The sequence below is a fragment of the Macrotis lagotis genome, chromosome 5, assembly GCF_037893015.1.
Source record: "Macrotis lagotis isolate mMagLag1 chromosome 5, bilby.v1.9.chrom.fasta, whole genome shotgun sequence".
Taxonomy (NCBI): Eukaryota; Metazoa; Chordata; class Mammalia; order Peramelemorphia; family Peramelidae; genus Macrotis; species Macrotis lagotis.
This window is the reverse complement of record NC_133662.1, coordinates 213,934,078-213,948,022: the sequence shown is the minus strand read 5'-3', so window position 1 is coordinate 213,948,022 and position 13,945 is coordinate 213,934,078. Positions and strand designations below refer to the sequence as shown.

Genomic DNA, 13,945 nt, shown 5'->3' with positions numbered 1-13,945 from the left:
ACTGGAGAGAAGATGGACCTTGGTATGGCCAGCCTGACTGTCCCTAACAAGCCAAGGCACACTGAAAAGGAGGCATCAGGTATGTGGCCAGGGGCTACCAAGTCTTGAATCAGAGGCCTGTGTGAGCTTGTCCAAGTTACCTTTTTGACTCAGTTTCTTCATCTGAAAAATTCAATGATATCAGTTGTACTTCCATGACAATGCTGATATTAGAATTAGGTATAAAATGTTGAATTTTTCTTCTTAATATGCTTTTGTTCATCCACTAGATGGGGCCAGAAACCAGCAGAGAGGGTCAGACAGGTTAAGAGGTAGGTGTGTTGGGAGAGTGTGCAAGGATTGTTGGAGGATAATGACTTATAATTCCTGAAAAGAAGGCTCTTAAGACCTTTACCCCCCACCTCCTTCCACCCCCATTTTTATTCAGATAATTGAGGGAACTCCCAATGAAGAAATATGTTCTAACAATGCTGACTGAGGAGCCTCTCATCTGCCATCCATTACCCCAGCTCCAAGGAGTCATTTAACCTGACTAGGGTCACATAGACAATATGTGTGTGTGCCACAGGTGGGACTTGAGCCTGATCCGTACCCATACCCAAACCCATACCCATAGCCTCTAGGCTATGCTGCTTCTCATCTATGTACTATTTGATTAAAATTAGCCTCAAAAGCAACCTTAGAGTAAAAAGAAGATTGCAACCTGAATCAGTAAATGTGGAAGTGAGGAAGATGATGGGTCATCTATACTCAAGGTGGTGGTGGTGGGGGGGGGCTTTATATGCCATAGCTGACTGTTTTCCCTAAAACTTTCTCTTTGAAGTTGTTTCCCAGAGTCATGTTAGCTTATTAGTTTTAGTTATTTAGTTTTAGTTAAATCCATCTCAGCTATTATCTGGCTGGGAGACCTTAGACAAGTCATTCAACCTCTAACTGCCTTGTGTAAAATGGAGAATAATAGTAACACCTATGTCCACCCATCATTGTGAGGAGCAAATGAGATACCGATAAAGTGTTTTCACAGAGGTTGGTACATTATGTTTGTTCATTCCTACAGCATGGGCTAAGGTTCTGCTGATAAAAGTCTTGATTTGGGGAAGTATATGAAAGTATATAGTGTTACACAAGTGATATGGCCAAATCCTAAGAAAGTATAGTCATCAGAGAATCTTATGGACCTTGAAAACCATCTAGGTCAGGAAGTTTAAAGGTATCTTCATGTTAGATGAGTATGAAAGAAATTCCATTTTCAGTTCACTCCTCCTGTTGGTCTGTGGGCTAGGACTGGAGAAATAGCAATCAACAGAGAAGAAGGTAATGTTGTTTGCCAAAAGAGCAGAAGGAAAAGCTTCCCTCTGAATGCCCGATTCCATTATTGGAACTGCTCGTGAACAAGCTATGTTAGTGAAGTAAAAAAAACAGCAACTAGACTTGGAATCTAAAAGACTCTGTTTCCCATTCTGTCTCTGACATTTGCTGGCTGTGTGACTAAGAGGAGAGTCACTGAACCGCTCTGCCTCAGCTCCCTTCCTCCTCCATTCAAAGGTCACTGGAAGAACCATCACTGCTCATTAGGTTGTTGTGAGACCAAGTGGAGATAATGACCATGAAAGGCTTTTCAAAGCCAGTTGAGGACCCAACAACTTTCCCCAAAGAGTCAGCTTGGACAATCATGCAAAAAGCAATAAGCAGGGGCACCTAGGTGGCACATTGGATAGAACACTGACCCTGGAGTCAGGAGGACCTGAGTTCAAATCTAGCCTCAGACATTTTAATAATTACCTAGCTGTGTGACCTTGGGCAAGTCGCTTAATCCCATGGAGTCTTATGAATCTCAGAAAGATCCAAGAAAAAAGATCATTTCACAATACAGCAAATGTTTATGTTAACCTTGTGCTTTCCTTTTATTCTTTATTTACCTCTGAGTCCATGGTGGTGATGATTTGTGTAGAGAAAAGCTGGAAGCAGTTTCTTAATGCTCCTGGCAGATTGGCCTTCTTTAGTATTAGGAGTCTTGGGGAGCACACCCTTATGAGAGGCCAGACCCCACTAATAGTACCTTAGCATGGATGCTCAATTCATTTAGCTTCCTCTAGCACTGATATTTGGGTGTCTGTAGAGTAACTGACTCCTACTCCCTTCCAGGCTCTTAAGGGTAACTCCTAAAGATGGTAGCTCCACAAACTATGTGTGATCCCCAAAATCAGTTAGTTGGAACATCAATTCACTTTTTCAAAGGAATATTTCCTGAGACTGTATAGCAAGGAAATCTAATGTAATCTAACAAAAACATCCTCCTTCCCTCTAACTAGGAAGCACACTCTCTTTTCACACATGTACAACATCCCTTGGGAGAGTGGTCTCGTGTGTAAAGTAGAACAAAACTTTTCCCCAACCTAAGGGACACAATCTTCCTCCTGCACCCAGAGCCCATGAGGGGAAAGAGTAGGTGTGGATTTAAAGTATTATTAGGAAATATATGAGTTCAAGAAGTTCTCCTGGCTCCTGGCCCTGGTGGTCCTTTTCTTCCTTTGTGGAATCCTTACACATTTTAATAATTCACCTCATATTAGAAAAGAATGATACCAGAGGAACTGGCACCATGCTCTCGGGGACACGTAACAGGTGGGAGAAAAAGCTTTTCCTGCTCAGAGGTTTCTTCACTCCAAGTCTCCACAACAAGAGAGTCAAGGATAGTCTTTCCCTCCTGTACTCATTTCTGCCCTAGCCTCTCCCAAGTTATCCTTTCAGACTCCTTGTTCAATAGGAAGATTCTTCAGCATGACATAGTTATTATGACCACCGATGACTTTGGAAGTTCCATTGTGGATTGGCAACAGGAAGAGAATGTTGCCCATGCCCAAGCCTCAGGTGGGGAGAGCAGAGCACATCCCAAAGGGGGGTCTCCCATTGACCAGCTCTCCTCTTCAAAGTACATATAATAATGCAATTTTATCATGAAAGAAGGTAGAAATGGGGTGGAAACCAAGAGTAGGACAAGTAAATTACAGTGGACATCCAGAACTTTTCTTATCCCTTTCCCCAAATAAGCTACAATTTCTTGCTTAGCATCTTGCTGCTACAAATCAGCCTTCCGGCTCAAGGATTTTCTGAGCCTCCCTCATTAATCATGTAGAGCCATGCATGAAGACAGCCCTGGATGTACACACAGCTTTGCTGGGAAGTGAAGAAATAGAGCTGGAAGTGAGAGAGATGGAGTTTGTGCCTTAAAAGGGGAGTCGGGGATAGGTAGGGGCATTTCTCTTCTTTTTATTTAAAAGGGCCTCCCTGAATTATCCAGAGTGGCTGACTCCTTGGGAGGATCACATCAGGCTAATCAGAAAGGCTTTCTGCTTCCAGCCAAAAATCTGCCCTGCCTTCCCAATCTGCTCATAACTAAGAAATTGCAGCTTATCACTCTAATTCTCCCACTTATTGTAGTAGTAGGGAGTTCTGACTTTTTGAAAGATGAATTGAGTAAGGACAGTAGAATCAAATCTACATGCTACATAGGAGTAAAACTTAATTTCTTAAATTTTGAGATAAAATATATAAAGTAATATTTTTGAATATTTATAAAGCATTGTGCACCCCCACTTTAAAGATCTCTCTGCACTAGTTACTTTTGAAGAGCAGAAAGTGAGAAGGTCTCATGTGAATGTTAGTGATGATGATAGCTATCGATACCAACTTGTGTGTTGAACTTAACCTTATCAATGGGAGTCATAAGCACATAGATCCCACTTACTTGGGTCTAGTCAAACTGTGCTGGGAAAACAGTTCCTATATTGGGAATATTAGGGGCTACAAATTCATTTTCTCTGACCTTCTGTCTCTTTGTCACACACAAACATCTTGTGCCAATCTATTATAGCTGCTTTGGGATTTAGAGGCATTAACAAAAGAGGTGAACTAATTGGTGATGCTGATAGCAAATAGGTCTTTATTTACAGAGATGTCTTAGCTCCCACAAAGGCAGGCACCACAGAGGTCTATCTTGAAGCATGAAGGAAAGGGACATCAAGAAACAAGGGCAAAAGGAAAGAAGGCTTGAGGACAAAGGATATAGCTGGTTCTCGGTCTCTAGAAGCATGTGTGGAATCTCAGTCCAAAACAAGAGAAAGAACACAGCTTAATCCAAGTTCTCACCACTCTTGGTTTAATGTAGACATGTCTGGATTCTGTCTTCCACACTAAAGCTGCTCAGCATTTGGGTAAGGGCATGTAATTTTATAGAAAGGGGGTCCTCAATCAGGCAAGTATGATTGTTTTAATCTCTGATGTTACAGACAGAATCTGGTTGAAGATACTGGGGGAAGGGGTTATGAAAGTTTACAATATGAAGGATTCCAGGTATGGAAGAATCCAGAAAAGGGGTAAATGGGGACATTAGAAAGGAGGGAATGCATCTAAAGAAGAGGCATTTTGTCACACATGGACTAAAAGAGCTTAGAGAGGCCCTCAAAAATCATAGGGTTTTCAGTATATCAAAATTTCTGACCTTTATATCTATGGCCTTAATCAGCTGGTCATTGCCTCTATTGATACATACATACATACATACATACATACATATATAGAGTTGGCCAAGCCTTCTCATCTAAAGGAATTTTCATCCATGCTCTCCCATGGTTCCTCCATCAAGGATTCAAATGGTCCTAGAAGGTATTCATCCAAGTCTTGGTGGGTACCTGTGCTGTACCTGGGCTCTCTCATTCTCTGACCAACTCACTCCTTTGCTTTGCTAGTCATATACTTCCATTTATGAGTAAACTGCTGCTAAATCATTGGCAGACAACCTGCTTCTGCATCAGGAATTCCTTTGTTCTATAATAGATCATCTGCTTTGCCACAATCTTCCTGAAGGTCATCACTCAATACAAGTGCTGTCTAACTGGCCTTGTCGAGCTGGGTTCCCAAGACTTTGCTCATATTGGTGCTCTCCATCTCCCAAGGATAAGGGGTGGTATGTGAGTCCTAGGAGTCAGAACTAGTGTGGAGGGATGTAACCCATATGGAGTGTCATATTTCTCCTCTAATTTATTTGATATTCAATAAATAATTGATGGGTAATATATATTTTGGTTGAATATTATACAGATGGCATATTTTCTCAATATCACAGGGTTTTTGTCACTTTAATGTTCTGAAGTAAGGTTTAATCAACATGCTTTGATAAGGATGGTGAGTAACATGATGTTATGGACTTTTGAAAAATATGAAGTCCTCAGAAAAAGGGGTATGGGTTAACCATTTGGGGCTGTGAACTGGTCTGCCATAGGAAAAATTGTGGAATAATATTTACTCCTCTGTTATCTTCTCATCTCCCCTTTCAACATGCTTCTCTTTTCTCTACTATCTCTACTTTCAAAACCTCCTTCCAGTTAGGAATCACGTGGAATGAAACTGGAAAACTTATTTTAAGGTAACAATTTAAAATATTAATTACTCCCAAAGGTGGCAGTACTTTTTCAAGGGCTACATTAACTTAAAAGAATGAACCACTCTAATAATAAAATTCCTGAAGGGGAAAGAAAGCAGAAAGTTTTAAAATTTCCCAGTTGGAAAAGAATTTGGAATTCTGTTCAAATAAGGAAGCAAAAACTTGGGCAAGTAAGAGGCCTGCATTAGATGGTGCTCTGAGTCTTACCAGTCTATGAAATGAAGTAATTTTGTCCAAGGCCATCTAATTAGTTATCAGAGATTGTGGGGTAGGGAAGCTGTCCTTACATTCCCCAAATCATATTTTGTAAGGACAACACAGAATGTGATTTATTTTTAATTACATTACATTATTCAAACTTCCTCCTTCCTATCTAGTAAGGCTGCACCCAAGTGTATATCCTCAGACAAGGAATTTAGTGTCCTGGCCAAGGATCTGGCATTCTGAGGCTCAGGCTTCCTATGAGGGGATATTTAGGTGCTACCTAACAGGGAGAATCCAGATTGCTGCTGTATGCAAGGGAAGACTATTCTTCTAGGGAGGTGAATGGAAAGGAAAATAAGGACTAATATAGGGGGAAAGACTTCATTTCTAAAGAGGACTGGGTGAGAAAATAACCTTTTTTATCTTTTATATATAACTGTCAGTATAGCTGTTACCTCAGGGGCTCTACTAGGAGTCATTGTCCCACTGGGAAAAAACAGAAATGGTTCAACTGAATGACATATCAGTACTTAATTTTTCTAGTTCAGCATCCCTGGCCAAAAAGTAATAATAAACAGGGAATTAGTCCACTAAGGAATTGGCAATAGTGATTCTTCATAATCTCCATCAAATGTTCTCTCTCTCTGGGGAGGGGGCTTTGCTTGGGAAAGGAGGGCACTGTTGAAGAGCAAGGAGTGACCTGGATGTGTGTGAGAGGCAGCACAGGAAGGGGCTCTTGGGACAGATTAACTTCTAAAAGTCTATGTTCTTGAAGTCCACCGAACAGCGGTATCTTCCATCTATGAATCTGGAACACAGCAAGTTGGGCAAGCAGGGACACGTGTGGTGTTGGCGTTTCCCAAAGAAAGGGACCTTAGGAGAAAACAGAATAAATTGGAAAGATGGGATCCAGACTCTTAAGGTACCAGAGCAGAAGACATAACATAAATACCAAATATTTGTTAAATACTTACTAGGTGTACCGCACTTTAATTTAATCATCTAATTTGAGCTGTGTGGACTATTTCCAGAATAGAAATATTCACCTTGACAATTGGCCTTTTCAAATAATCCTCATTAGGATCCTCATATAAGTTTAAAATAAAATAATTAATAGGTAAACTTACAGCAAGAAGAATGTGTCTGGAGATTTCTTGATCCTTTCTAGCCTATGAGGGAAAGGCTCGGGACATTGCTATCCCAACTATCCGGTCTTCCAGGCCAGAGTCCAGCAAACCCAGCAAATATACCTGCAGCCTTTTCTAAAGCCAACTGGGGCTGAGAGCCAACTCCAGAGAGAGTGGTCCCTGACCTAAGGAAAACCCAAACCAAATGTGTGATTTGGAGAGAGTATGAAGGAGACTGGAAACAAAAGGTTCATGGAGGCCCAGAGTAGAAGATGGTAGTAGCCGTGGGGTCCTCTGCTAAAGACAATGTCTATTGAGTAGAGTTGCAAATTCTAGATTCTCTCTAGAGGGTGGGTGATATGGCAGTACCCCAATATAAAGGACAGATTAATTTTACCTAATAATTCAATTGTTGGGAATAAACTCTGAAAATATTATCGAAAGAAAGGGGGGTAAGAGAGAGAAAAGGACACCTGAGGCAGCATGATATAGGAGAAAAGGAGATGGATTTGAATCTTACCTCAGTAAACCTCCCTTATCACTTTTGTGACCCTAGGCCCATTTCTGTTTGCTTGGGCATCACATAGAATTACAAGTGTGTGTTAAGGACCAGTTTGCCTTTGAGACCAATATGCCTGGAATCTCTATCCCCTGACCTGGACAGAGGAGGTGCTGGCAGCACAGTGACCCCACAGCCTTCCCCTGCCCAGGGTGGGATCTGTTTGGGATTGAGGAAATAATCTGAACATAAGATGAGGGGAGCAGGGGCAGGGATGGGGGAAATTCAGACCTACTGGGAAATTTCTCTGCCTTTGTCCCTTGGTCTTAGAGAAATAAGTAATCTTACTCCTCCATATGTGGGCCTCTACCCTAGACACCCTGAGGCAATTGCTTTGCCCCTGTGGGCATATGAAAGAGCCCAGGAACACAGGGACAGGCCGGCTGAAAGAGCCCAGGGAGTTCTCTTTACCTTGTGGCTAACCGGGTGACATTCATCTCCTTCCTGCCCCAGTGGGGTACACATCCGCAGCCCTCGCAGCCACAGACTGATGGCGCAGCAGGTACCTGCTCCACACTGTAGATCCCTTTCACAGGCCTGGGGACAGGAGATGAGATACACAATCCAGCCAATTAGCCAGATGGAGCAAGCAGCAGACCAACAATAAATACATGCATCAAAGTCTTCTTGGGCGGGAAAGGACAGCTAGAGAGAAGGCCCTGGGGGCAAGGAGTAAGGGTCAGCATCCTTTCTCCTTTGCTAGCAGATCTTTTCTTCCATGAACAAGGCAAGACTCTCTTGGGGAGCAGTTTGGCATATGGTTTGCTTGACTGGTGGAGAACCTGAGAGTCCTTCTTGGGCACCCATGAGAGGGTAGTGCAGATGCAATGGGAAGGGTCCAGCAATGGCTCATGCTCCTGGAAACTGAGCAATGACCCCACTGCTTTGGAGAGGTCATCCGACACCACCTGCTCCCTCACCTGCTTTCACCTTGATCGTGTCCTTCCTCTCCCATTGGTCCTCTTGCATTCGGAGACCTTTCTAAATCTATCTTGGGTTCTGTGTGACTCTTCCTAACCAGGGACCTCCCAATTCTCAGGGCCATTTGCTCACAAGAAAAGGAGTGAGCTTGCTCAGAGTTGTTTTGTTTCAATTGTGTTATTAAAAACCAAACACAACATAACCTGGTTGATTTCTGAAAACCGATTTTTTTCCTTAAGACCAACATGGATAGCGCCTTGAAAATAATCTTGGGGCTGAATTGGAAGAGTTCTGTCATGTTCACTCCAGTAGAGGAATCAATTGTCACAATGAGTAGGAAATTTATTTAAAACAGTCATAACACTTTTTTGTTTTTCTACCCCCTTTTGTTTTATATCTGCTCACAGGGTGGTTGTGAAGATCAAAATGAGAAAATGTAGGTAAAATACCTTGCAAACCATTAACCACTATAGAAATGCTAGCTATAATAATTATTTTGTATTTCCAGAATTGTCTTTCTGTGTCTCTAAATGAGGGGCAAAATGAGATGGTTTGGGGGCTGCTTAGAATTAAACATTATCTCCAACACAAGTTGCCTGAAACCTTGCAGGAAAAAAAGTGGTCTTCACTTGCTTGTTCTTGGGAGAGCATTTAAGAAAGCCCTATCTCCATCTGAATAGCGGTTTTTCTCTTCGCTATACATTAAAGTAAAGGAGAGAGTTGAGATACAGCCAGAGGATGCCAGCAGCAGTAACAAGGATAAGGTTCTTTGGTCACTGCCCCAGTCCTCTACTTGACCTTCCCTGCAGACACAGCCTTTGGAAGGTGGTTCACAAACAAACCAAACAATGCATCTAAATACTATAGTTAAATTGTTAAAGTGAAAGACTTCATTTTGACTCTTCTCCCGGGAGAACACTATATAAGTAACCAACTTTGCAAGGCTTATTATAACAATTGTATGTCAGTACATATGAGAAAGAAACAAGGACAGGTAGAAAAGAACCAGTGGACTTGGGGATGAAGCTGAGAACCTCCTGCTTAGTTCCCCAGTGTCTCTCAGGTACTAATTGGTAAGTCATTCTTTCCATATCTTATTTGCTTGTTTTTTTTTTTTAATCTCTATGCCCTTTTTTAAAGATGACATCAAAAATGTGTATTAGTTGGTTCCTTTTCTGTTAAGAAAAGCCAACACATTTCTTTTCCCCTGTTCATACTTTAATGACATACTCTTTTAGGATCCATACAGGAAAAGCATTGGCAAGAACTTTAGCATATACATTGAACTGGAACACTGATTTTATTGCCTGTGTTTCCACAGCAGAAGGCTAGTAGTGATCATGATTTTTCCTTGCCTTCTATCCCACCAAGATTTAATACTAAACAAGAGAATAAGAAACCCTCCGCTGCATAACTCTATCGTCTATAATTTCTTTTTAAAGGCTTCACTTATGGTTTAGACTTCAAAAGCATCTGCTTGATTTTTATGAATTTAGTCATTTAGAATTTGTTTTTTAGAATTTAGTCATTTAGAATTTGTCTTCTCTCCATGGATATTATAATTAATCCAGTTACAGGAATTGTTCAGGATTTCTCCACATTTTTCCATCCCCTTTGTAATGTGTTGAGATGCCAATAAAATTAATTTCCCTTTTGGACCTTTGTCTTTTATCTGGACAACCCTGAGGTTAAATATTCTTTGCTATTAAAAAACAAAGCTATGTCAATAAATCATGTTCACAAAATAATGGAATTTTCCCGTCAGGCTGTCCATAGACTGCCCAACTAATATTAACATGAAAACTAAGACAAAATCTGGCATTCAATATCATAGAAAATAAAAATTTTAACTATTTTTTTCTTTTTAATAGTATTTCTGTTTTTGTATACTTGTAACCAGTTTCAATTCTCTCAATCGTATTAGACTTGTGCAAGAAAGGAAAATACATTAATAGGAATTGAAAAAAATAATAATTTTCAGGATTTCATTTTCTTAAGAGGGAAAAGCCCAAGTTAAATTTCCTCCCCATTTTAAACAAACCCTCATGTTCTATGAAATGTCTAAATTTGCCATTGAAATAAATTAGATAATCTTCATGTTTCATAAAGATTCTCTGATCTACTAAAGGGTTTCTTTAAATAGCTAATTCTGCTACTGTGTTTAAGATTGAATTTACCCACACCTTTCAAGAGCGTATATACATGATAAAGCATATCAGAATAACCCCAGATGAGCAATCTTCTCCAGTCCAAAAGGATTCTGTTGAATATTTCTAAAATGTCATCCAAATACCAAATTCCATTATTTTTTTGGTTTTTCATGTGATTCATGAAATCAACAAAACTAACTTCTTGGTACCTGGTACTAAATTTATATTGCTAATAGAACATTCTCCCAACCCTCATGACTGAGAAAATGTTAGATAGACTTACCCCAGTGATGACCGCACATTCAGAAATAGTTACTAAAAAGAGGAATATAAGTGAGACTTGGATGGTGATTTTCATGGTCACTTAGAAAGTCAGCAGAAATCTTGTCTTCCAGAGTCTCTCTCTCTCTCTCTCTCTCTCTCTCTCTCTCTCTCTCTCTCTCTCTCTCTCTCTCTCTCTCTCTCTCCTTCTGCAGACAATGAAGTCTGGAACCTCCAAGACCTCTCTTCTGTCCCACTTTATAAAATCAGGTCCAGTTCTGCCTGCATATGTAACTCCACTCTTCCAGTCTCCATCACTGATGCTATTCAAATGATCTCAGAGCAAGCAGATGAGACCTGCATCCTTAATGACATCAAATAACCATCAAAACCAATAAAAATGAATAAATTAAGGGCTTTGACAGTCACTCTAACTCACCCAAGAACTCAGTGATTGAGTCATTTAGGTGTATTTCACTCCTATGCTATCTTTTTCACTTGGGGCATCATTTCATCCATCTTAGGGGAAAGGAGGGGGTGTCTATTTGAATAAAACAACATCACAATGTTTTCATTATCAGTTCCTGCACTGAGTCAGACAACATAACAATTTTTTTCCTCCTTTAATTTCGTTCAATAGCTATTTTTTTGAGCACTTACCAGTTGCTATGAGGCCTACAATAAAATTATAAACTAGTAGAATTCTGACCCTTGAGAAGCTTTAGAGTCTCATTGAGAAGACAAATGATACACACTGATCAAAAGAAACAATCTAAGATTTGGTGTAATTGATAAAGGAATTAGGAGACTTGGCTTTGAGCTTATAGGACCATGAGCAAATCACTTCATCTGTCTGAACCTCATTTTACCCTTCTGTCAAGACAATAGACATAAAGAGTTGGGCACAATAGAAACAATTCAATGATGAGATCTCCAGTGGTTGTTACCTAGTGAGGAGGCTGCTGGAGGTCATGTAGAAATGTTGTTTCTATGTGTGGGATACTCTTGTAGGTATTCCTCACTTTGGGATGGTCTTTTAAGTTACCTCTTCATGAACCTTTATGGGCATTTCTGAGAGTAATCATTGGTACAAGAAGAATTTTCTAACAAACCTGTCCAGTAAAAGTCATCCCCCTCCCTCCTTCCCTCCTTTCCTAACCAGGGTGATAAGTATTGGATCAGAACCTGGATGACCATCTGGTAAGAATGTTGTAGGGCGACTAGGTGGAGCAGTGGATAAAGCACCAGCCCTGGAGTCAGGAGTACCTGGGTTCAAATCTGGGCTCAGACACTTAATAATTTACTTAGCTGTGTGGCCTTGGGCAAGCCACTTAACCCCATTTGCCTTGCAAAATCCTAAAAAAAAAAAGAATATTGTAGCAGAAACCATGCTATAAATTGATGCTGAGTGAGCAGAATGCTGTTACACTATGTTACATGGAGGTGATGATCAACCTGAATGGACTTGTTCATTCCATCAGTGCAACAATCAGGCACAATTTGGGGCTATCTGTGATGGAGAATACATCTGTATCCAGAGAAAGAATTATGGAGTTTAAACAAAGACCAAAGATTATTACCTTTAATTTTAAAAACATTATTATACAATTATACAATTTTGCTATCTCATATTTTTTTCCTTTAAGGATATAATTTCTATCTCATCACATTCAACTTAGATCAATGTATACCATGGAACCAATGTAAAAACTAACAGATTGCCTTCTGTGGGGGAGAGACAGGGAGAGAAACAAGATTAGGGGAAAAATTTTAAAATTCAAAATAAATAAATTTTTGAAAAAAGAAGAAACCATGCTAAAAGAAAAATGGACTAGATGAATACAAGATCCCTTCAGTGTTTGTGAACTTTGGCCCCTAACTAAATCACTTGCTTTTTTCTAATACAGGGGTTCTTCCTTGGGTTCTATGAATTCAATTTTTAAACTTGCATTTCTAATTAAAAGGAATACAGAAAGCTGAAAATTACTGCTAGTGTTTCTCATAAAGAACTCATTTCTAAAATACATAGTGAATTGAGTCAAATTTAAAAGAATACAAGTCATTCTCCAGTTGATAAATAGTCAAGGGATATAAACAGCTAGTTTTCAGTTGAAGAAATCAAAACTATAGTTATCTGAAAAAAATGCACTTAAGTCATTATCCATGGGGGCAGCTAGTGGATAGAGCACCAGCCCTGGAGTCAGGAGCACCTGAGTTCAAATCCTGCCTCAGACATGTAATAATTACCTAGCTGTGTGACCTTGGGCAATCCACTTGATGCCATTTGCCTTGTAAAAAAACCCTAAAAAAATCATAATCCATTAGAGAAATCCAAATTAAAACAATTCTGTGGTACTACCTCATACCTAGAGAAAGCACTATGGAGTCTGAATGCAAACCAAAGTATATTATTTTCAATCTTTAAAATTTGTTTTATACTTTATATTGTTTCCTTTCATGTTTTTCCCTTTTTGTTCTGATTGTCTTTTACAACACGATTATGAAATATATTTAACATAGTTATACATACATAATCTATATCAGATTACTAGCTTTCAACAGGAGGAGGGAAAGAAAGGAGAGAAAGAAAAATGTGGAACTCAAAATCTTACCAGAAAAATGATTGTTGAAAATTGTGCATGTAGTTGGGAAAATAAATTTAATTTTAAAAAGTCCTACATTTCATTTCCTTTGTGATCTTATGTATCCCATTTTAATAATTTTTTAAAAATTATTCTGAGAAGCAAACCATCAGCCCCACCAGACTGCCAGAGGTCCATGAAGCAGCAAGTTAAGACCTGAGGTAAGAGAAACCTTTCATTTGGTCCAATAGATACCCACTCCTTCCCAGCTTCCTTCTTGGTACAGGGTCTTCATTTAAATTATGAGGTTTTATCTAAATGAAAAGAAAGGTCAGATTGTTCCTTTTGTTGCTCTCCCTATTTCCAAGAATTTATTGGACATTTCTATCTAGTATAGATTTTTTTCCTATTAGAAAAAGATCTTCAATATGCCAGAAGCCTATCTGGTTAATTAGTTTATTTGCTTCCCCTGTAAATAGGTAAAAGTGGCTTTTTCTATGGGAGTTCAGCAGTGCCTTTTAAATGGCAGCCATGGTAAACAAGTCCAGAACATCACTAAGGTTTGGGAGCTCTCAGACACTTAGCTTGACCATGCTCCTCATGGATTAATTAAAAATGAGCAATATGGGCAAGAGATACCCATGTAAATGAGGAGATGAAAGGCACAGTCTGGAAATAGGGAACTCTGATACCAAGCC

The 13,945-nt window shown here is 39.7% G+C and overlaps 1 protein-coding gene across 1 annotated transcript; it reads right to left on the bottom strand.

Moving 5' to 3' along the window:
- Positions 1-6,400: 6,400 nt before the first annotated feature.
- Positions 6,401-10,762, bottom strand: PROK1 (prokineticin 1). The gene is made up of 3 exons (XM_074190318.1): positions 10,688-10,762; positions 7,745-7,870; positions 6,401-6,520 (listed from the first exon to the last, which is right to left on the bottom strand). The coding sequence occupies exons 1-3, from the start codon at positions 10,760-10,762 to the stop codon at positions 6,401-6,403; spliced, it is 321 nt and encodes a 106-aa protein (XP_074046419.1).
- Between the last annotated feature and the right edge of the window lie 3,183 nt (positions 10,763-13,945).

Bases quoted from the DNA above. Each gene is read 5' to 3' on its own strand.
- PROK1 (XM_074190318.1), bottom strand. From the start codon at position 10,762: ATGAAAATCACCATCCAAGTCTCACTTATATTCCTCTTTTTAGTAACT. The intron at 7,871-10,687 runs GTAAGTCTATCT...TCCTGTCCCCAG, and splicing joins AATGTGCGGTCATCACTGGG to GCCTGTGAAAGGGATCTACA. The intron at 6,521-7,744 runs GTAAAGAGAACT...TTTTCTCCTAAG, and splicing joins GTCACCCGGTTAGCCACAAG to GTCCCTTTCTTTGGGAAACG.